Here is a 23,401-nt window from a genome sequence, read left to right as displayed (position 1 = left end):
TACAAAATATATAATAATTCTAGTAATATTAAAATGTAAAATTGTTTAATATTTATTGCAATTGTTGAGAAACTCCATGAAAACCAATCAGTTCATAATCAGTTCATCTCTAATTATTATTTATCCCCATCCAATTTAAGACTGCTTAAAATTCGAAGAGCAAGCCTTAAACTTTTAAGCAATTATCTATTTAAGGAAATTCATATATATTTTATTGCATAATAATTTTTGTCAGAACTATTTCAGCTAAAGATACCAAATTTAGAACAGAGACTGTCTTATATTAACCTTGTTATTAATACAACGGGACAATTCTGGCCTGAGTCGACTTTATTGTCCAACTATTATCTAACTTAACCTTTTAGTTGCTCACAATAATTATAAGCTCTGATAGCATCTGCAATTTAATACTAAATCTAAATACAGGGTAACTGCAAGTCAAACAACTACCTCTATAAGCATTTCTTTTTTTGACGTTTATATAAATAGTTGTAACGCCTATTCGGAGCAGTGTTTTGGCAAGTTGCTGGGCCGGGTAAGAGGAGTGGGATAGGGGGAAACTGAGGTGAGGGTATTATATATACAAGCGCTGGCCATTGTTCTTAACATAACTCATTAAGAGTGGATATGACTGGCATGGGTGTCGACGTTGGGAATGTTGTATGTGTTTTTTTATTTTTGTATTTTGTTTTTGTTTTTGTTTTTGTTTTTTGTGAATGTGAACTGTGAATGGGACTGTAGATTGCTGACTGGGCTGGGCCTATTAATTAGATAACTATCTTGAGAAATTGCCCATTTTCAAATAGTCGGCGAGCATTTGTGTAATTAGATTTGCTTTTCACAACATTTACGTTTGTCAGCGGCGGCGAGTCGGACGTTGATTGCATTTGGCGGCTGGCAAGCGACTCAAATAACCTGAGCGATTAATCATTGCCCGGCTCCGGCTCCGGCTCTGGCTCCGGCTCGGGCCAACAAACCAACCAGCTCAGCAACAACAACAACAACAACAACAGCAATATCTACTACCGAAGTAAACTGCAACTCGACAGCAGGCATCTGACATGTAGTATATACTACATATTTGTATGTATGTGTATAAAAACCGCCTTGCGGTTTGTCACAATTTATGAGGTGATAATTATTCATCGCGACCCACAAAGCTGTCATAATAATGTAATTAACATTAAGAGTCGGCTCGCACATGATATTAAACGCATTTCATTGCAATTGCTTGACTTTCACCTGGGGCCTCTCATCTGCGTCTCATCAACCCTGCTCTAATGTGCAATCATCATATTTTGTCCTGTGCTGGCCAAGTTGGTTTTCCCTATTTGAGCCATGGCAAAATCGTAAACGGAAATGAGCCGCCGCAGTCGTAAATCGATAACATCGATGCATAGATAGATAGATAGATGAAGGGAGAAAGCGAGAGATAGTGTAAAAGAAATTCAGAAAAAAAAATGCACAAAAGTAATAACGTGTAAAGGAAATGAATTGCCCAAGCCCAATGAAAACTGGCCACAGCCAAATGGTAATCCAAAGCCAAGGAATCAATATCTTTAGAATTTTGTGAACGCAATTTGAGTGCTGGAATTGTGGGCAATGCATTTGACACCATGACAAATTTGATTTTGGACAAGTCTAGACACGAGATTTGAGGTACGAGATAAAAGACATAATTCCCTTAGCACAATAACAGCTGTAAGGCCTAAATGGAACATGGATTACATTTAAATACTAAGTCATTAAGCCAGTTGTATGAGAATGTGAGAGCGATGTCTAAAAAGACGCTCATATTTCTAGTTTTTCAACTTCTTACTCAATTCGCACTGAAAATATGTGTTTAGAAAGCAAATATCGATGAAGGAAATTCCGAAAACGGTAAGAAAATATCTTGTATCTACTTGAATTCATTTAAAATTATAATTTCAAATATCTATAAATTATTGTTCAAACTTCTACTTCTTATACTTAGTTATTCCGCCTTTTCTCTGAGTTTACGAGGAAAATAGCTAAACCCATTAAAAGCTTGAAGCGATCCTAAAAAATAAATTGATTTTCTGGCAGTTTAATTCTTAAAGTCAAATGACTCTATAAATATTTATATTTTATGTTGTATTTATAAGCGTATTCAAAATTCGAAATGTAAATAATTTTAATAATATTAATTTGAAATGCGCAAGTGATTTTCGTAATTAACTTCGGTGACTTTTCTAATGATAAGTACTTGAGAAAAGTCATCGACACAAATAAATTACAGCCCTTTCAAACTACTTAGTATTAGAGAGAGAGTCGAAATCACCCCTATATTGAAATGCTTATATATCTGGTGGTTTTTGCAGATATAATGCTAACATTTGGCAATGCTGTGTAATTTGAATCTCAACCGTGGAACACAACACTCAGCAAGTTGATTGGCAGTGCTTCCTGCCACGTTTTTTTTTTTTGCTTTTTTTTTTTTGCCAACTCAAATTGTATGGGAATACATTGTGCCCTCCTTAATGATATAATGGACTTTTCGCTCCATGAATTTGCGTTCGTTGTGTTGGGCAACAGTAACTTATTTTTTAATTTCATTATGCAGCACAAAAGGCGTGCCCCGGAGTCGTGACTGCATTTGCGATTGCGACTGTGACCCGTCTCTGGGTGCGGGGTAGACACACGTATATAGTATGGAAGTGTACGCAATTCCCATTTATTTGTACTACAAAGTTTGAGCAAATTCGAGATTTGGATTGGAATGTTAGAACAGACGCCGCAACTGAACCACTGCTGAGCCACATAACGGATTCTTGTGGCATTCAGTTCTTTGCTCCGGGGGTGGTTTTGGAACACTTTCTTTCGTCTATCGACTCTATGACTCTGCGCGAAAGGGGGAGTGGTTTTACGCCCAACCCAAAAGGCGCGACCATGCGGCGCCATTTACAAATAAACTTTCAGCCAGGGACGTAGTTACGAAACTGTTTGGTAACTGAAAAGGGGGTCGTCCCAAATAAGAGCGCCCGATGGCAATGGCTAAATTGATTTAAATTGAATAGATTATTTTCAGACGAACAAGTTACTTGGTGCCTCTGTTTTACCTTTTTTTTTTATTAAATTTCAAGGGTTTTATTTGGGTTAGAACATTAATGAATCAAGTAGTTTAAGGTTGAGGCGGTGTTGAAGGGTCACATGGAACAAATCGTAGGACTTTGGAACCTCTAGTCAATTTTTTGGTATAGCATTTTAACATGAATTTCGACAACAAAACATTAAACATTAAAAAGAATGTCAAACTATACTCAAAAGGGAATTACATTTTACATTACAAGTTATAAAATTGCGAAATTTTGAAACCATCCCCACAGATGACTCTCAATCAAAGGGAAATTTAAAATAATAAATTAATATGTTTTGGGCCACTTGACAATCCCAATTATATTTGGAGTTCAGATGTTTCTCAGAGGGAAACATTTAAGCCAGATAACATTGGACCAGCTAATAAACCTAATAACAATTCGAGCTCAATATAAAAATAATTATTATAATATTATAGATTGCATATGGAAGAAGAGAAATCAAACTTAAATAGAAAGTGATGATCTCTAACCGGAAGTTAAGCCATACAAATTGAATATCCGATTCAATAGACAAACGAATCGTTGACTACGCCCATGTGCTCGGATGCTCGGTGTAAGTCGGCGCCCTTCCACAGACATGGTATAACAGGAAGCTCACGTACTCAATGAACATATTATAAAATGCCTTCTATGGCTGTCATATGCTCATGTAACTGGCTGACAGATTCAGCAAGGGGGCGTGGAAGCAGAGGAAGTCGAACAAGAAGAAGAAGAAGGGGCAGCGGGTGGGGAGGCCCTAACATTCAGTCGACCATTTGGTTTGCTTTGAATTCCATTTGAAGTGGGTACTATGAACTGCTGCTGCTGCTTAGGATTCTGCTGCTGCTTGTGAAGCTTGTGATGCTTGCGATGCTGTGCCTCCGCCTATAGCAGCTCACCCTCTCTGGCGCAGCCATATTCCCTCGCCCCTGCCCCCTGCACTCTTTTGTCTGTCCGAGCAGAGTTTCAGAAACATGTTGAAAATCACATAATGTGTCATTTAATAATCAAGTACAATGACGACAGCGACACAATGTGCAACAGCAACCAGCCGAGGGGTAGCCAAGGGGTCAGGGGTGCGTCTCTGAATCCAACAATATCGCCATTAGGCATAAATTTATGGGCGACTACGATTTCACATACATATACAACAACAGCCAGCAGCCAACAGCCATTGGCACAATCAGAAGCGAGCATGTACATACATATATACACACACACACATACACGCACACATATGTGTACTTGTTATACATGTGGAGTAACTGTGAATGATGACGATGATGATGATGATGGTCTTCCTTAACCATCGGCTCATCTCTGTGTTTGTGTTTCGTATGAATCCCTGTGGCTGGTTTGCTGCCGACTGCGTTTTACCGTTCAAATAAAAAAAGAAGAGAAAAGTTAAACAAACGTTAAATGAAAAATTCAACTCAATTGAATTCGTTAGCGCGAAATGTCGTTCCTCTCGTTACTGCAACTCGTCAACATCATCATCATCATCATCAACAACATCAACATAATTATGATTATCATCAATTTTTGTTATTGTAGTTGTTGTTGTTGCCAGCCATTGCTGTCTGTTGTCACACAAGCATTGTTCTTGTTGTTGTTGCTATTGGTGAGCAAACGTGTTGAATGGTTGGCATTGCACAGGATACTTTTGAGGGCATTTTTAAAGGGTAGCTTCAAAAAATATCTTAGATTAGATCAATTCAACAGAAACTGACCATTCCTATTAATCATATTTGTGAGATGTGGATAAAAATCAGTTTTTTTTTGTAGTGGAAATTTTTATGGATTTTAATTAATATTCAAATCGAAACAATAGTTCAAAATTTCTGTCAGACCTATAATCTTGAGGTATACATATAAATAGCATAAAACGATCTAAACTATTCTTTTTCATTTCTGCACTTTATTAAGATTTATCAAAGCTGCTTTAAAGCTTATTTTAATAAATGTACATTTTGCAAAACAGATTTATCAAAATAACTTCAAATCTCGAGTTTAGTTTGAAATATAATTTATTACAGCTGGAATATAAATAAATTATGTTATGAAATCGGTCTTATGTAAAGTTAAATCATTAGTTGTAATTTATGCGTTGAACATTAGTTGGACTACATAAAATATCTATTAATAAAAATATATATAACATATAAAAATACATACAAAAAATACGAATAGTTCTTTTTGTTAGCGAACTGCACTTGTTCTTAGAGGATTATTTTTGTTTTTGGAATAAATGTAAATATAAAAAAGAAACACAAATCTGTTGATGTTTAGCACAAAGCTTTTAGCAATACAAAACTAAATATTATTTAAAAAAACATAGTATCTGTAAGATGTTTAGTTAAGTTATTTAAGTATTTCTTATTTATATCATAAAAAAACTATACCTTTTTCATGCAATATATTTTAACGTGTGACTAAACTATTGTCTCAGATCTGTAGTTGGATTAAATATAAATAGACATAAGAAATCAAATAATTTTCCATATCTAGTTGTAGATGCTTAATAAACGGCTTATAAAAATATAAATTAAATATTCTTAACATATAAACCAAAAAATTCCATCTTTAAGATTTTAGTTCCCAAAGTAAAGAAAATTTGCAAATGCTTAGATTATCGTAAGAAAAACAATTGTGAATTGTTCATGTAAGATATATATTTAAATGTATCTTAACAATAGTGTGATTTCCCTTTCTATATAACTGTAATGTTACATAAAAACCGTTAAGGCTATTTTGTAAGAAGAATATAGCCAGCTGGAAATACACCTGTACATTTTGGCTGCTTTCAAATACTTGGCCAACTTCAAATACGATTTGTTGTTGAGTAATTTTATTAGTTACAACTGAACATCATAACAAAAAAGAAAAAAACGAAGAAGCCAAAAGAAGTGGAGTGACAGGGGCAGGGTGAGGGGACGTGGTAGGTACTGGGGCAGCGCCTGCGGATACCTAACTGATGGGATGAGATGGATGGGATGACGAGCGACGTTGTCGACGTGCTCTGCTTCAGCGGAAGTTGAAAATAACCCAATGGGGCAGGTATACATACAAACATGCATGCATGCATACATATACATATATACATACATACATACAATTTTCGTACAAAGAAATAATACACAACCCGAAAAATAAGACACTTGGAAAATGGACGATCATAATGATGATGACAGAGCAGCGACGACGACGACGACGATGATATGGCACAAAATGCGCGAATGCGAATGAATAGATATACAGATACAGCTACAGATACAGCTACAGCTACAGATACAGATACATAGACTGAGATACATATGCTGTCAACACTGCTGCTTCTGCTGTTGCTGTTGTTGTTGTTGGTGTTGTTGTTGCTGATGGGGTATGTTGATTATCGCTACCGTGCGGGGGCGACGGCAGGCAGCAGACAACAAAGTGCCAGTTACACCACTTACAACAGCAGCTACAGTAACAACGACTAGCAACGGCAGCGAGTACAGCATCAGCAGTCAACGACAGCGCCGACAAGTGCCAAGAGCAGCAGCAACTGCCAGTTACAGCTACAGATACATTTACACAGCTTACACAGATACAGATACAGATACAGAAACAACTACAGTTATAGCTCTCGTGTATATTGTAGGGTTGTCTCGCTTCATCGCAAGTGCGGCAATCGCAATCAGGCTGTGGGGGCGTGTCGCTGCCTAGGACACACCCTCTTTGCCAATGGCAGCCCCAAAAACATGTGTATCTATCTATATATACTCGATTCCGTATCTGTATCTGTATCTGTATGTATATGTGCATGTATTTTATGTTACAGTTACACTTTGAGATACTCTAGCTTGTGTTGCTGTTGCTGTTGCTGTTATTGTTGCTGTTGCTGTTGCTGTTGCTGTTACTGGCCGTTGCAGCAGCAGTTTTTGAGAAGCTGCCGTTGACGTTTTGAATAAATTTTAATTGAATTCGCACAATGAAACTGTTTACTTAACCTGCCACTTTACAGGATGAGCTTCATTCACACACACACACACACGTACACACACACACATGCCACATAGCGCATGTAGATACATGTTGCAGACACAGATATATTTACCATATACAATATGTTGTTAGCAAGCGAGTGTGTGTGTGTGTGTGTGCATGTGGGTGGGTTAGTGTGTGCAGCCAATGTATCTCCTGGTTTAATTACAGCAAGCGAGGGATTTGTGTTAACACTTGTTAAATATGCAACAGCGACGCTTGCTTGCGTCAAGTTGGGACCAAGCTAATGAGGGCCAGCATATCCGCAGCCTGAACACACACTAATTGATAATATCAATTGGCTAAATACAAGTAATTCTATATATGACGTTTTCTTTTGACTGTGTGGCTACTCCGCTGGATACGAACACATTAACAGCATTGCTGGGAAGTGTCAAAAGAAATATTTTTAAATATTCAACGACAATAAATGTATATTTAAAAATATAGCAACACCGGAATTAATCTGATGATTTCTAAATGTTAGATTAGACTTTATTTATTAATATTAATAGCTATATTATTTCTATTTAATTATATATATTTATTGTAGACCTGTGTTAATTGTCCAACTTCTGAATTTTATTTCGAAGTTTAAAATATTATTATTATTTTATTTTTAAATATTAAATGTAATCTATTTATTATTATTGGGTTACCTGTACTGCGACCTACTCGATCTATTGTGTATATAATATATTTATATACAAACAATATGACACTTAATAATACAAATACGGATATATTTTAATATTAAATAAATTAAGTGTCTTAAAATTTAAGTTCACTTAAAGGCTAACTTTAAGCCGATTTGTTATATAGCAGCTGTGGTTCGAGGCGGTCATCTTCGACCTATGTTCTGAATCCGGAAAGACAACACATATACTTATATATATATATATATATATAGATTCATCAAGATATCTCTTAAGCTGAGGGATTTCTGCGCTATACGACAAAAATATTCTGAGAGACGGACAGACTTATGGGGCAATACCAACCCGGCTGATAAGTAATCTTTATCAGGCTTACACGTTCGAAGATGTGTCCTTCAATGCGTTCAGGATAAAATTATAATACCCTTTACAAGTGTATATCAAATATTAAAAGATCTTAGAAATGAATTCTTTTCTTTCTATTTTACACTGTTACACAATTAACTAATCAGCAATCTTAAAGCACTTTCAATATGTTTAGCAAGATGAGAAAATGTGGGTAAAAATAGGGATTATTGAAGTATCTGGTGAAGCTTATGGGAAATGGATACGTGTAGTAGCCAAACACCTAAGAAGGAGACAGTTCGCCAGCCTGACAGCCAAAAAAAAATACATAATAAAATAACTTAATAAATCTGCGTGAACAATTCAATGCTAATAACTCTATATAAACTTGGAAAGGAAACAATAAACATGATAATAAAATATGAATTCTGATTTGTTAATTATATCATGGTAACATAATTGAAAAAATTAGACAAACGACCAGCTTAAGCTGGATGGCCAGGTGTTGGATATATAACATACGTAACCTCAATTCAATATATATATAATAAATAATACATATTTTCTTTGTTACGTAAGCGATCTCAAATATCTTATTTATGTAATATATAATTTTATTCTATTTATATGTGCTGAATTCAGGTTACCAACACCTTGACATTTGGGTTGTGCAGGTAATTTGGCTACCACTCCTACCCATTTCTCATAGCCGTAACACCTTTACTTTGCCTGCAACAAATCCCCAACTCCACCCACTTCCCCCTGTATCCCACACTTGATTATCTGAGCTTCCGTCATGTGAATCACGTGTTAGGTAAAATGTGTGTGTGTCAGTGTGTGTGTAAGTCAGTGAGTGTGCTCAACACTCTTTCCATTAAGTTAATAACAGTTTTCCCCATTTAAAAGTACAAAGTGAAATTGCGAAAATCCGTTCCACAATTTTCCACTGGCGCTTTTCTCGCACCGTATCTTTCCGCCCCCTACTCCGCTTCCCCTCCTCCCTTTGTGCCCGTTTTGGGAGCGGTTATACTGTAACTGTAACTGCGCAAGGCGGCAGGCGCTGTAATTTGCCATCGCTTGGCTTTTGATTCCAGCAACGGGTTTGTTTGGTTTTAAATTTCAGCCGAGCTGCAAACACACACAGAGAGGGAGAGGACTCGCAGGCGCCACTCGCTTGTCGGATTGTGCTTTACATCTTGATTATCTTCCGCTTGTTTATACTACATCAACACTCGCACACTCGCACACACACACACACACACACAGGCTGGAGGGTGAGCCTCCCCCACATGCAGCGTAATATTATTTCTATTCAAATCCATTCAAGGATAAGAAGTCAATCAGTCTTCAAAGTGCAAAGGATTTTGCACTTTGTCAAAATTCAAATTCAGTACAAATTCTATATATATATACATACATATATATATATTTAGATATATGCGTGTGTATGTAAATCCAACCCAGTCAAGATCCACAATAATCAGAATGTCAGAAACCGCACAGCATCGAGCAGCTGGCTGACTGTCTGAAACCTTAATCCGCCAGCTGAAACAACCCCAAGACGTTCTGCAAAAGGCAACAAGCTTGCAAATTGAAACTGTCAACCACCCCTTCCCCCTGTCCGCCGACTCCCCCCCCTGCCAACCTATTCGCAACAGTCATCTGCGTCTCTGACAATTGCCGGGCCGGGACGAGTCAGTGAGCGCGAAGGCGTCTCTGCTGGCACGTGGCCACACGGCAAGGCGGCAAGGCGGCAAGGGTCTGGACACAAAGAAACCAACACCAGCAGCAGCAACACCATCACCTATCCAATCTTCAATTACCCTTTCGATGAGGACGAGAACAACGCACAACGGTCACATTATCGTAATCGCATCCTAATTGCGAGAAAATTACGCCCACGTGCGGCTGTAACCTGATCATCATCAAAGGCGTTTCAGTGCCCAAACTCACTGGCTGCCACTAAAAATGAATTTGTCAGAATTTGGGGCCAAATCGATACACCTTCTGCGACTGTCTGCGATGAAAATAGTGAATATATCTAGCTGCATTCCGAGTCTGCTTAAATAGTTTATACTTTGGCATGTACACTCAGATAAAAAAATAATTGACATGACATTTACAAAATCTGTTTCAAATAAAAACAAACACACTAAAGTTTTTATTTTTTTGATTAATTTATTTTTAATTAAAAAATCTAGGGAAGTTGCTTGACTCGATATACCCAAAGAGCTTGGATTCAAATCCCCATAAAATCGTAACATTTTATATGAATTTATAAATTATGTAAATTGTGTTGTTGTATATATATATGAAATCTTAAATATGTAATTAATAAAAGCTTATATAAGAGTTCTGCGATGTACAATCATAGATAAGCATCATGAAATCCAGACAAAAACAATTAAAGAGTGCTGTAGTCGCGTGAGCTCGACTACGATATACCCTGAACTATAACTCGGGGGTTTCTTATGAAATGTGATCAATGTCAATTATAATTTATTATACTTGTATTATTTATTACTAACAGCTAATGTAATGACAGCTGATCACAGGTGGCAAAGGGTGGGTGAGGGCGAGGCAGTTGGTGGGTGTGCGTCGATCATTGAATAGTCATTCAAATTTGGTAACTCAATCTATAAAATTGCTGTAGATTTACATAGGCTTTTGCAATTTTCGCAATCTTACGAGCAGGTACATAGTAATCTACCCTTAAAGTTTGGTAATTCTGGCCCTAAAAAAGTGTAAGAGATTTGGGTCTTTGCGGCGTTTGACCCGAAAATTTGTTTCCGCTTTTTTAAGCTATTTTTACTAGTAATATGTACTTCTAATTTGGTGATTCTAGTTCTTAGATTGTGTGAGATATATAAGATATACAAGTTGTCGCCAACCAATCTAAATTCGGTAACTGTAGCTTTCAACGTGCACAGTCGAATGTCCTTTTAATCGGCTGTTCGATTAGCGATTTCCAAAGATCCTAATAATAAACAGAAATGTACTCGTATACCATCGACTGAATCATGTTTCAAGATTATTGATCTAGAGTAAGATTGATCATTTATTTCATTTTCTTAAATGTTATTCGCTACATACAATATCAAAAAGGAAAAAATATACCCACAGTCATATCTACGGTTGTATCACGTTTGTAGATTTAAGCGCATTGAGTATTAATTTTGAAATGTATTCACAACAGTTATATACATACATTTATATGATTTTATGATATCGACAAATTTACTCTACTCCATGGGTTGGGGTTCCTCGGCAGCAATAAGGAAACGCCACAATAGAGCAACAACAATAGTGGCCAACAAATGGGCAACAAATATGCACCACAAGCCGCCAAATGTGACGTGGACAATGGCTGGTGCCAGGCTACGATAGAAGTTGAGGGTACCACCGGTGTAGTAGGCCTATGCAAATGCAGACTTTCATTAGTCAGATATTGAGGAGAGATATATCCATTATACTAACCGATGCACAGCACAATGCAGCAAATATGAATCCAACGCGTGCGGAAACTGAATCGTAGGCACTCTCGCTGCGCTTATCCCAGATGCCGCAGTAAGCGAAGAGGAACATCATCATCATGAATAGCTCGATGCCCATCAATTTGACTTCATCGTAATTGCCGAGCGTAGTTAAGCAAATTTTTCCCGACTTGTTCGGCATGGCAACATAGGCCATTCCAAAGCCAACAAGTGCGCCCAGTAACTGCACCAGCCAATAGCACAACATCAGTTGCCACTCCATTACGCCGACAATGGTGGCAGTTGCACTAACAGCCGGATTCAGATGAGCGCCACTCAGAAAGGCAAATGTATGAATGGCCGCCAGATAAATGAGACCCCAACCGATGGCATAATTGGGGCCAGATGATGAATATGTGCTCAGGCAGCAGCCAAGTGTTAGTATCATTGCCGTTCCTGTAAATTCGGCCAAAAGTTTTTTTAACAGGTCCTTGTCGAATTTGAAATTTCCCATTATTTAATTTATTTGTTTTTGTTTTTTTTTCGATGTAGACAAAAATTGAGAAACTAGAAATATTACGATTATGTTAGGAAAAAATTAGTTACGTTTCCAAACAGCACTAAAATTTAACTGAACTGAATTTTCAGCTAAACACGGAAAAATACAAATTTCAGAAACCGAAGGCCTACTTTATAATTTTCATATTCCGCCTGGTTCGTTCGTTCGATTATTTCTATCGATACACACACAACGACTATCGAAATCAGTCTGCAGATTAACGGTGAATAAAATAAAAATGATGATTGCAACCGTAAACAAATTTTTATTAAATATATCTGACATTTTCGAGACTACAATTTAGAATGATCTAAACTTTTCACTTTAATTTGACGACTTGATAATAAGCAGTAGACCAAGATGATGAGATTAGCCGAAAAAACTGGGGTTTCATCTACTCTTCAGCTTTAGATTCATCCTTGCCTTGCAGGTAGAGGAATCGCCAGCAAACTCCCAGCAGAGCGGCCGTAACCGGTGGTATAACCAAATAGATCCAGATATAATCCCAATACTGGGCAACAACTGCTGGCCAGAGAGATCGGAACGGATTCATGGAGGCGCCGGTGGCCTCCGTCTGGAAGAAACACATTCGTTAATAAAACAATGAAAAACGATTTAAATATTGCATAAATAAAATGCTCACTCCAACAAGAGTCGCGGCAACAACGACTAGTCCAATGCGCAACGATATCGACTCCAGCAGTTTCTCGTTGCTCGTGTGCCACGAGGCGCACATGGCGAACACCCAAGCACCGGTCATATAAAACTCCAATAGAATCGATTTCCACCAGGGATCGATGCGCACCACTGTCACACAAAATTTCGTAGACATGCCCTTCTTAAAATACAAACCATAGGCTACGCCATATCCTAGGGCCGATCCAATAAGTTGCATAAGTATATAGAGAAATCCATCTAAAATTTCCACATTCTGCAGTATCATTGAAGCAATGGATATGCAAGGATTGATGTGTGCACCAGACACAATTCGAAATGCTTGAGTTGATGCGAGTACACCGGCGCCCCAGCTAAATGCATAGTGCATTCCAGCCTGTACAGGCATCGCACAGCCGATGAATTCGACGAAAAGACTTGCCAACAGCTCGCACAAGAGCTTCACCAATAATTCTTTATTAAATTTACCCATTTTACGAACTTTTTCAAATGAAACAATGTATACAAATATGTTCAAAAGAAAACTCGGAAAAATTTGGTTTGCTCAACGGAATAAGATGTATTACAATGAATTTCTAATACGCATATGATTGTAGAATATTTGAAAAAGAATCAATGGGAATGCCTGCTATGATTACTTTTAATTTCACATATGAAAACAGATAAGCTGATTTTTATTTTACTTGCTCAGATTTCGCGGCATTTTTGAATTTCAATTTGAATTTCACAGACACACAAACTCGGTCACACAGCTGATTTATATCGATAGCTTCATTGAAATAATCTCGATATTCGATAGTTGTGTATTGCTTTTTTTAAGGGTGGCCATCTATTCACTTTGGGTGGCAACGCTATTATTTTACAACTATCCAACACCGTTGAGTAACGAATCAACCCCCAACGCAATAAACGGCAAACATTCAATTTTGAATTTGGACTTCAGTCCGCAGTCGTCGGTTTTGCCAAGTAAACGTGCTTCTTACACGCGCTCTCAGTACACACATTATTTTTTCATTATACACACACCTATACACATACACCACGAATGCGTGTGTCGGCGCGCGGCAGTAAAAAAAGAAACTAAGTAAAAAAAAAACCGAGAAATAAATCTCAAACTTGCATCAACTAAGCAAGAATAATGCTGACGTTGTTGTTGTTGCTGTTTTTTTCACTCACCGACCACAATTGAAATAGACTCGCATTTGGTTAAATAATTTAGCAAAATCCAAATATGTGCACTTAATTCGTTGCTCGTTGGCGTCTCACACAGAAAAACAGAGAAAAGAAACTTTGGTCATTCAACAACCTCTTTGGAATATGATATCGATTTTCCGTTACGTCGTTATACACACACTCTGACCGAGTTTACTTTACACGTTAAGCCGCGCGCAAGCACACGCCCCTTTCTTCATCTGAGCAACAGACCCACCCACCACCCACTACCCAACCACCCACAACAGTCAAGCTACCCAAACCAGCACAAGCCACCCAGTTGGGTGTGTTTTTGTCGCAAATGTGTGTGTGAAAAAAGTGAACAATGAACTTACTTGTTTGGCCATCTTCGTTTTGAGCACCTCAAAGAAATTGCAACGCATTAAGAAGCATGTTTTATTTGGCACTGATCAAATAGCGACGGACAAACATTTTAGGTGAGTAAATCGCACGGCGAATTTCAATCGCATTTGCATTTCTAATTGCGTGCGTCGGGGACTTGGAACACAGAAAGCCAGTCACTCAGTCAGTCAGAGTCCATTCGGCCTGACACTTGACTGTACATAAAGCCTCTGCTCAATTAGCTCAATTTATTTTTTATCCGCCAAACACACACACACACACACACACAGTAATCAAATCGCGCTTTGTGCGCTTAATTTGTAATTCGTTTTTCGTTGTAGCTAAATTTTATTCATTTTTCTCTCGCTCTCTCTCTCTCTCTCTATCTCTCTCTCTCTCTCTCTCTCTCTACTGGGAACACAGGGACAATTGTAAATAGCATCATCACAGACATCCGACACCAGACGGACAGAGTACAGGCTTTTGCTAATACGAGTGAATCCGAGCTGTGAGCTGTGAGCAACATGGACAAAGGACAAAGGAGCCAATGGCTGTATTCCACTCAATCTATGCATTCGGCAGCAGGTGTTGTTTGTGTGCTGCTCCTGTTCCCGCTACTGTTGGGTCAGACGATGGCCCAGGGAACACCGCAACAGGTGTGTCCGGAGCAGAGCGACATCTCGCCCTGCATTTGTACGGTGAAAAAGAATGGATTGGATGTTTTGTGTGAGGCAACGGATCTGATGCACATTACCAAGTCGATGGGCACACTGAAGGGCAAGAGTCCAATTATCTTCTATCTGAAGCTGCGACACAATAATCTGCCCAAGCTGCAAGGCTTTGTGTTTCTTGCCCTCGATATCCGCCATTTGACAATACACAACAGCAGCTTGGCGGCAATTGAGGAGAATGCACTGAGCTCGTTGGGTAAGTGTTCCACATGAGATGACATTTCCATATTCATAGACTATAATAATAACAATAATAATAATAATAATAATATTATTTGCTTCAATTGCAGGCAAAGGACTTACACAGCTGGATGTTTCGCTTAATCAGATGAAAACTGTGCCGTCTCAGGTAATTTATCAGTTTGTTCACTCAAATAATCGAGACCAATCTTTTTAAATATTGATACATTTGCTGTTATCGATATCGATACAGCTTAAATTAATACCATCAGCGCACTTATCGATATCAGTATTCCAAAAAGCGACCATCTTTGATGGCTGTTCAATTAACAAATATTTATTGATATCAGTTTTCTGATAAGCTGCACTTTTTAAGAGTATTTGAAATGCCAATTCAATTAATGAGTCAAATGAGTTTCTTTTAAGTCCACTTTGCAACAATATAGTTCTATAGTTCTTAACCTATTTATCGTGTTTCCATAGGCACTGCAACATTTGTATCACTTGTTAATTTTGAACTTGAATCACAATAAAATAACGGTCTTACACAACAATGCCTTTGAGGGACTGGACACACTGGAGATACTTACACTCTATGAGAACAAAATAACACAAGTCGATCCCGAAGCGTTCCGCGGCCTGGAGAAGTAAGTATTTGAATGTTGATCAACTGGCCCTTGACACCGACTAACTGAATTAAACATTTAGGAAATTGAAGCGCCTGAATCTGGGTGGCAACGATCTAACCAATGTGCCCCAAAAGGCCCTCTCGATATTGGACACGCTAAAGAAACTCGAAATACAGGAGAACAAGATTCGTACCATCAGCGAGGGCGATTTCGAGGGTAATGTTGCTGTAATCATTTCATTGTAATTGGTATTTAATTGTTGTTTGTCAACCGCATTAAACAGGTCTACAGAACTTGGATTCGTTGATATTAGCACATAATATGATCACAACCGTGCCTGCAAATGTATTCACACACTTAAGTATGCTCAACTCGTTGGAACTGGAGGGCAATAAGATCAGTATTATTGATAAGGATGCATTTAAGGGTCTGGAGGGTAAGCAGAGTGCAGAGTGCAGAAAGGAGAGTGGAGCTTATACCTTTATAAACATGACATAATATCCAATTCGCAGAGAATCTACAGTATTTGCGTCTGGGCGATAACAATATTCATGCCATACCCAGTGAGGCTTTGCGTCCGTTGCATCGACTCCGCCACTTGGATTTGCGAAACAATAATATTAATGTTCTGGCCGATGATGCTTTTACCGGATACGGCGATTCGCTGACCTTCCTCAATCTGCAGAAGAATGAGTAAAGCTCGCAGAAGTGCACAAAACAAAAACACTGGTCGCTCAAGAATTAGAACTAAAAAGAAGCTAGATTCTATAATTGGCAGCACACAAACTAAAATTCTTATTTTTGATAACTTATTTTCCATTTTCCATTTATTGATTTGAGACTTTTTAATAGTAATACAAAATATGATTTATGAAAATATATTTTATATATTTTTGGAAAAGGAAAAAATTTATAAAATTGTTTGAAAATAAGAATAGCCACTGTAGCCAAAGGGTTTTAATTTACGAGTGACCACTGTACCAGATTTACTTCACAATCATAATCTGAATTGTTTTACCTTACGAATTTAGCATCAAAGTGCTACCAAGCACCCTATTCGAGAACCTCAACTCGTTGGAGACGCTGAATCTGCAGAACAACAAGTTGCAACGGATTCCGCAGGATACCATGGAACCGGTCATCGATACGTTGCGCATAATTGACATCACTGGCAAGTCGTTGTTATATATATATACGATAGAAATTTAAAGCTAATGTGAGAATGTGCATTTTGATAGATAATCCATTGAACTGTTCGTGCGAATTGACCTGGTTCCCAAAACTGTTGGAGGATCTGAAGAACAAGGACGATGAAATGTCGCAAAAGAAGAAGCCACTGTGCCACATGTCGTTGGACAATCGCGAGTATTTTGTGCAAGCGATGCCCACCGAGAAGATGCACTGCGCCGGCCTCAATGTGAGTCCCTCACCCACGAGCGGCGGTCTCATACGGATACTGCAAGTGAACATTTTGGCCCAAATAGCCATGTGTAGCGTGGCGTTTCTGAGTAGCTTTTAACATGCCACTCCTCCTAAACAGGCAGCATACGCAATCGTATCAATTGCATTCACATCCGTTTTTTCCGATTAGTTGCATATCTCTCTATATATATATATACACACAGACAAGCAACCACATACTATATCTGTAGGTGGTCATGATGGATCGATCATCATCATCAGACATAGAGACAAGAAGTGATACTTATAACCCCCCTTAAAAAAACCAAAAACCAAAACCAAAAAAAAAAAAACACTCCACAATTTTTGTACGCCTACAAACCATTTCTGTGTTGTTGTATTGTATTTTTTATTATAGATTATAGTGAATCCGTGAATTATGCAACTCTGGCAATTGTTAGACTCTCAATATGCACGCCAACCAAGAGCAACAACAAGAACAACAAGAAACAACAGCAATATCACCCGCAAGTGCCCCATCGAAACTGAATAACCCAAAAATACGCAAAATGAAATGAATACACACCCACCTTGTTGAATTGATTATATGATGCCAAAAACAAAGCGCGCTTAAAAAAAAAAAAAAAAGAACACACACAAAAGACAAAAAAAAAAAAAAAAAAAAACGAAAACAAAACGCAAATCATAAAGCACACAAAGAAAACATAATAATTCTATATATAAATAATTATATATATCACATATCAAATGCGACACGCACAGTGTACAGTAGCCCGACAAAAGCTGCTATAAGATCGTTAATTGTTAACGCTTCAGCAAACGTAATCGTAATCGTAATCGTAATTGTTATCGAACAGCATATTAATCGTAGTTTAGATTTAAATTTAAAAACGAAAACCGAAAACACAAACATATCTGGAAACGTGAATTGTTACAATTTAAGCGATATTATTGCTAACTTTTATTATTATTATTATATTATAGTCGCCTTAAGGCATAAATGAAAAGTTTGACAGCAACTTTACATGTTATCGTAACTACACTAAAAACAAGAAGAAAATCAACAAAAAAAATGTTTTATATGTATTGTCTATCTATGTACCTATTTATTATGTGTATGTATTATGTGTAGTACTATGTCGTCGTCTTGTCGTCGCTGTTGTGAGATACAATCATTATAAAAACCTTGTTTATTGTTCTTCGATATTTTGTTATTCAAGTGTTTTTCCAGTAAGCAGCATATCAAAAAGCCTGCAACCTAGTCGAAATTGGCAATACAATTATTATTTATCAAATATCCTATTTATATATGTATCTATGTATGTGCAACCACTTTGGGTGCTATGCCTAAAAAAAATATGTATAAAAGCAACAAATTTGTACGCGTTCAAACGAGAGAAGAAAAAATCATTTGCATCAATCACCAAGAACTGATTATGAAATAAGTAGTTTGTACTCTTTATATGCAAGAAGAAGAAGAAGAAGAATAAAAAGAATGAGAAGGAGCTTGAAGCAAGAAGCGGATAGATTGCAGCATCCGCATATACACATATCAATTATTGTATACATAACCGTTATATATACTATATATATTGTACAATCGTAACATATCAAGAGTTAGCAAACTCACAAAAATAACAAAAACAGAAAATAGAGAAAAAAAACTCAACATTTTTTAGAACTACTTTTGAGCATGTGAAAAAAGTTTGATATTTACGCCACACACAAAAAACACTAAAATTACAATTTTTGAAATTGTTCTTTTTTCTAATATTTATTCTCGTGTATGTATGTTTCAATGTACCTCTATTGAATTGTATTTGAACTAAGTTATACATACATATACTAACTATTTTTCGTAATAAGTATTTGTGCATAGGCTATTTATAGTAACATTTTTACCATCTATTAAAAAAAAAAACACTTTTTAAGAGTCTTTCGCTGGAAAGCTCGACAGTTGGTTGGGTCAGTTAGCCGCTGGCGAGCGATCCTGAAAGCAATCCTCTTTATGTTAAACCAAACCAAATCAAACCAACAATCAATTCAATATTTTCAAAAGAATGCGCTGCAACCCAACTCGGGTCAGTTTTGGCGTTAGCTGTTCTTTTCAAAATATTATCAAGAGTGAATCCATGGAGCAGTTCGAGAGTTATCACGAATAAAAAAATCATATTGGTTACTAACACACATGTTGTTGTATTTATAACTGCATTTTAGTCATTTAGCCTTAAAGTACAAGGTTCTGGCCAACGGAAACCCGTTAAACGCACTCGCAATGGGCACCGTATAAGCACCCATATTCGGAAAACCCAAGATATCACCGCGATTCAAGTTGGGCAAGCTGACATTCTCAGATATCTATGAGAGAAAATATACATATGTGTTTAGTATAAAGTGGATATGGAAAATGTTAAGCTGACCTTATCCAGCGCATCGCAACTGGGACCCCATATTAAGCTCTTAAAGGTGGGCAAGGATGAATCGTCATTCTAAATAAAATATATATGTATAAGGTGAGAAATATTGTTATACATAATATAACATCCAAATGTATACAAGCTGTAGCTGAAGGACACTTACCAAATAATGCTGCGCTGTGACCTGCTGATGATCATAGAGTACGCAATTGAATAAGCCATAGACACCATCATTCAGGTAGTACATCACGGTGTCCAGTTTGCCTGCCTCATCGCGCACCTCTCGTTTGGCGTGAATCTTGCACACCAGTGTATAGGCAGCAGCCACAAAGAAGCGACCCGGTTCGGAGATTATCTTAATGCGTTCATCAGGAAAATATCTTTGCACCGCCTTGTTTATACTCTCAGCGATCTATGGTTATATTAAAAGTAGTTAAGCCATATAGCACACCAATTACTCCATACCTTTTCAAACTGCTCATCATTGCTGCCCGGAAAACCACCGCCAATATCGAGCAGATTCATATCGTAGCCCAACAGTTCTCCAAATTTGAATAAGTTCTTGGCCTTTCTGATGGCGCGCTCATATGCCTGCGATTCCATGCAACCAGAACCCACATGAAAACTAATGCCCGTAACCTGAGAATATATAGACCATATTGAAATTTAGCTTAAAGAAGTTTTTAAGTACGAAATTATTACTAAAGAAAAAATGATTACTGAAGTGCAACAATAAAAAAATAATTTTATAAATGGTGGCTGTAGAATATTCCAGATATGGTCAGGGATTAAGACTTATGATCTAAATTGATTTTTAAACATTGTATTATAATAATTAAATAAAATAAAAATTACATTACAATTAAGAGCGGTTAAACTTATTTTCAAGAAATTAGTTTGTTCTACTTGTCTACGCTTCACCCACATTTCGTATTCTTAAACCAACACTTAAAAAAGCCCTTCTAAGATTCAGAACTAAAATGAAAATCTCCCTGAAAATGGAAAGAACAATTTCTGGGTTATAGTAATATTTTCTAAATTTACGAAAAGATTGCTTTCCATGTTTTTGGAAATAATTTCGTAATAATAAAAAATATTTCTTAAAATTAGATATGTAACAGATTATTTTAAAAAATAGTTCAAAATTAAAAAAATAATATGAAATTTACTTTCACGACTGATATGCTAGTTTAGCTGTTATCTGTTTTATGGAGGCTGTGTCGTACACTCAGAAGTCTAGGTCGAAGGGTAAAATACAAAAGCTGTAATAGTCGTAGTCTTTCTCTTCTGTGATTGTCTTATCAGCTTATAAGCTGTCAGACTGCTATACTTGTGACTCACTGTTAAATTCAGAGATTTCGCCAACAGCATCAAGGCAGAAGCATCGATGTCCGCATCGCAACCAAATTTATCGCCCAGGGGGCATTGAGCTTTTTTGGCCTCAGACTTGAAGCGCACAATCAAGCTGCAAAAAAATAAACAATAAAAAACTAAAAAAATTTATTTTAGAATAGACAATACATACTTAGAGTTGGGAAAATGTTTGTGTAGCTTGTAAATCTCAAATTCGTTGTCCACAGCGCACTTTAGAACCTGATTTTTTTTGGCATACTCCAAATGGCTAATAGGACGACAGGGATTGGCAAAGATAATCCGTTCGGGCTCAACATCCAAATCGAGCACCTGTTTTAAGCAGAAATGTTGGAAAGAAACTCACTCTGATGTATACTTCAACAACACAAACCTGCTTCATTTCATTTTTAGAGGCACAATCGAAGCCAGCACCCAGTTTGGCCAGAGTTTGAAGAATGAGAGGATCATCATTGCATTTGACGGCATAGAAGGGCTTAACCCGAGGCATATTCTGCTGCCACAGTTGAAACATGCGCTCCACAGTGGACAGATCGCATATGTTGAGCGCCTCATCGGAGTCCTGCACCCGTGCCTCGTCTATGACCCGTCGTATGTCGAGAACTTTCTCATAGTAATTGATACCTTTAGTTTCCATTATACTCCTTAATGCTCTTTCTCTATCGAAACACACCAACCGACTAACCAAATCACACTGAAAGTGGAACTGATAGAGTAGCAATCTGCACGTTATATACCCTGTAGACATTTGCAAGAAGGCATCTTAAAGACAAAATATAGGGGCGAGGCAATCTGGGCCCAAATTCCTGCCTATTATTTGGATGTGAATATAAACAAAAATATGGCATCGAAAGAATTATTTTATTATATGCAATTACTTGTAGTATTTTGGAGTATATTTAATTTAGAAAAATCAGTGCCAGACAAAACTATTTAATTATTTTCAATTACTTTTAATCATTTTGGGCATATTTATATTATGAAAATGAATGCTTAAGACTTTTTCGACAGAAATACTTTATGTATTTTTTGCTAGCCGTTTAAAATAATAATTCTGGAATTTGAACTCTAACCAATAAAAAAAAGTTATTCCATCGAAATTAACTCTAACCATTATTCTTAAGTAATACTTGCTTTAGTTTTACATTTTTTTGGTACAGGCAATCATATAGTCTCAACTTAAACAATTTTAATGTTAAATGCTGATTAAAATGCTTATCAGCACAAGCCACAAAGGTTGAGAGACTGCCCCAATTCAATTTTTTCGAAATCATAACAGACTTGGGAAACATTTAGAAAGCAATGCGCACGTGGTCAGATGAGTGCACATTTCTATTAAGCTGATGATGGATACGGGGAGGCAGGGGAGGTTTTGAGCGGAAACAATGTGGCTCTAATTGTCGGCAAAAGGTCAAGCCAAAGGCCGTTTGCAATAGTATATATATAAATTCGCCTTTGACCAGCCCAAAAGTGGAACAACAGCATTTATGAGAGAAGTAAGTATTTGATTGTTGATCCACTGGCATTTGATACCACTTGACCGACTAACTGATTTAAACATTTAGGAAATTGAAGCGCTTGGTTGGCAACGATCGCAAAAAGACAATGAATTTAATCACGGGTATTCATTTAATTCCTGAATATTTAAAAACATGTTTGTTTTAGTGGTATTGAGTTATCTTACACAAAATACCTATTTACTAATTTCATGCTGCAATTCATGCTTTTAAGGAACAATTTCTATGTAATTTATTGACATATGGTTATTTATTTTGTTATTTATTTTATTTTATTATTATTTTTTTAATTTATTAAATTTTGGTTTTATTTGTGGCAGTCAAAACTCAAATACGCCTGCATATTTTACTTTATGCACAACAAGTCCGCTCATCCCCTTCAAGCTGATGGCAAAACCAACGATATCAATCGATATTTAGTTAGAGATGTTGTGTAACAGTTCTAGTACTATACTATTTATTTTGGAAATTTAATTTAATTTATTTAATTGTACTTATTTATGTAATTTTTTAAATATGTGTAAATGCATGGTTTTAATTTGTTAAGGCGAGTTTGCTTACTCCTAGTGGACACTGAGAACACCTGTAATTTATATTGTTGATTGTCTTGTCTTCTTATAAGCTGTCAGACTGTTATACTTGTGACTCACTGTTAAATTCAGAGATTTCGCCAATAGCATCAGGGCAGAAGCATCGATGTCCGCATCGCAACCAAATTTATCGCCCAGGGGGCATTGAGCTTCTTTGGTTT

The 23,401-nt window shown here is 37.0% G+C and overlaps 4 protein-coding genes across 5 annotated transcripts; 1 reads left to right on the top strand and 3 right to left on the bottom strand.

Moving 5' to 3' along the window:
* Nucleotides 1-11,145: 11,145 nt before the first annotated feature.
* Nucleotides 11,146-12,228, bottom strand: LOC6560276 (lens fiber major intrinsic protein). Its single transcript, XM_001987358.3, has 2 exons — nucleotides 11,600-12,228; nucleotides 11,146-11,538 (listed from the first exon to the last, which is right to left on the bottom strand). The coding sequence occupies exons 1-2, from the start codon at nucleotides 12,107-12,109 to the stop codon at nucleotides 11,365-11,367; spliced, it is 684 nt and encodes a 227-aa protein (XP_001987394.2). The 5' UTR covers nucleotides 12,110-12,228; the 3' UTR covers nucleotides 11,146-11,364.
* Nucleotides 12,229-12,399: 171 nt separating this feature from the next.
* Nucleotides 12,400-13,412, bottom strand: LOC6560381 (aquaporin). Its single transcript, XM_001987357.2, has 2 exons — nucleotides 12,798-13,412; nucleotides 12,400-12,728 (listed from the first exon to the last, which is right to left on the bottom strand). Exons 1-2 carry the CDS (start codon nucleotides 13,299-13,301, stop codon nucleotides 12,549-12,551), a joined length of 684 nt encoding a protein of 227 aa, XP_001987393.2. The 5' UTR covers nucleotides 13,302-13,412; the 3' UTR covers nucleotides 12,400-12,548.
* Nucleotides 13,413-13,770: 358 nt separating this feature from the next.
* On the top strand, nucleotides 13,771-19,111 carry LOC6560380 (platelet glycoprotein V). Of its 2 annotated transcripts, XM_001987356.3 has the most exons (10): nucleotides 13,771-14,478; nucleotides 14,807-15,310; nucleotides 15,405-15,463; nucleotides 15,778-15,941; nucleotides 16,003-16,139; nucleotides 16,207-16,359; nucleotides 16,436-16,616; nucleotides 16,955-17,094; nucleotides 17,162-17,340; nucleotides 17,743-19,110. In XM_001987356.3, exons 2-10 carry the CDS (start codon nucleotides 14,908-14,910, stop codon nucleotides 17,758-17,760), a joined length of 1,434 nt encoding a protein of 477 aa, XP_001987392.2. In that variant the 5' UTR covers nucleotides 13,771-14,478; nucleotides 14,807-14,907; the 3' UTR covers nucleotides 17,761-19,110. The 2 variants fall into 2 exon arrangements, with proteins under 2 accessions (XP_001987392.2, XP_032590465.1); XM_032734574.2 differs by having other exon boundaries at nucleotides 17,162-19,111.
* A 410-nt stretch (nucleotides 19,112-19,521) lies between these two features.
* On the bottom strand, nucleotides 19,522-21,823 carry LOC6560379 (ornithine decarboxylase 1). The gene is made up of 7 exons (XM_001987355.2): nucleotides 21,507-21,823; nucleotides 21,288-21,445; nucleotides 21,104-21,227; nucleotides 20,228-20,401; nucleotides 19,926-20,174; nucleotides 19,766-19,834; nucleotides 19,522-19,703 (listed from the first exon to the last, which is right to left on the bottom strand). The coding sequence occupies exons 1-7, from the start codon at nucleotides 21,768-21,770 to the stop codon at nucleotides 19,563-19,565; spliced, it is 1,179 nt and encodes a 392-aa protein (XP_001987391.1). The 5' UTR covers nucleotides 21,771-21,823; the 3' UTR covers nucleotides 19,522-19,562.
* Nucleotides 21,824-23,401: the final 1,578 nt, after the last annotated feature.

Source organism: Drosophila grimshawi, unplaced genomic scaffold (genome assembly GCF_018153295.1).
Source record: "Drosophila grimshawi isolate 15287-2541.00 unplaced genomic scaffold, ASM1815329v1 contig_1369, whole genome shotgun sequence".
Taxonomy (NCBI): Eukaryota; Metazoa; Arthropoda; class Insecta; order Diptera; family Drosophilidae; genus Drosophila; species Drosophila grimshawi.
Note: the sequence above shows the minus strand (reverse complement) of the source record. Positions and strands in the feature narration are given on the sequence as shown.

Coding starts and splice junctions, on each gene's coding strand:
- LOC6560380 (XM_032734574.2), top strand. CDS start 14,908: ATGGACAAAGGACAAAGGAGCCAATGGCTGTATTCCACTCAATCTATG. Junction 16,360..16,435: donor TGCATTTAAGGGTCTGGAGG/GTAAGCAGAGTG, acceptor TCCAATTCGCAG/AGAATCTACAGTATTTGCGT. Junction 17,095..17,161: donor GCGCATAATTGACATCACTG/GCAAGTCGTTGT, acceptor GCATTTTGATAG/ATAATCCATTGAACTGTTCG.
- LOC6560381 (XM_001987357.2), bottom strand. CDS start 13,301: ATGGGTAAATTTAATAAAGAATTATTGGTGAAGCTCTTGTGCGAGCTG. Junction 12,729..12,797: donor TTGCCGCGACTCTTGTTGGA/GTGAGCATTTTA, acceptor TGTTTCTTCCAG/ACGGAGGCCACCGGCGCCTC.
- LOC6560379 (XM_001987355.2), bottom strand. CDS start 21,770: ATGGAAACTAAAGGTATCAATTACTATGAGAAAGTTCTCGACATACGA. Junction 21,228..21,287: donor AAACATTTTCCCAACTCTAA/GTATGTATTGTC, acceptor ATTTTTTTGCAG/CTTGATTGTGCGCTTCAAGT. Junction 20,402..21,103: donor CGAAATCTCTGAATTTAACA/GTGAGTCACAAG, acceptor ATATATTCTCAG/GTTACGGGCATTAGTTTTCA.
- LOC6560276 (XM_001987358.3), bottom strand. CDS start 12,109: ATGGGAAATTTCAAATTCGACAAGGACCTGTTAAAAAAACTTTTGGCC. Junction 11,539..11,599: donor CTGCATTGTGCTGTGCATCG/GTTAGTATAATG, acceptor GCATTTGCATAG/GCCTACTACACCGGTGGTAC.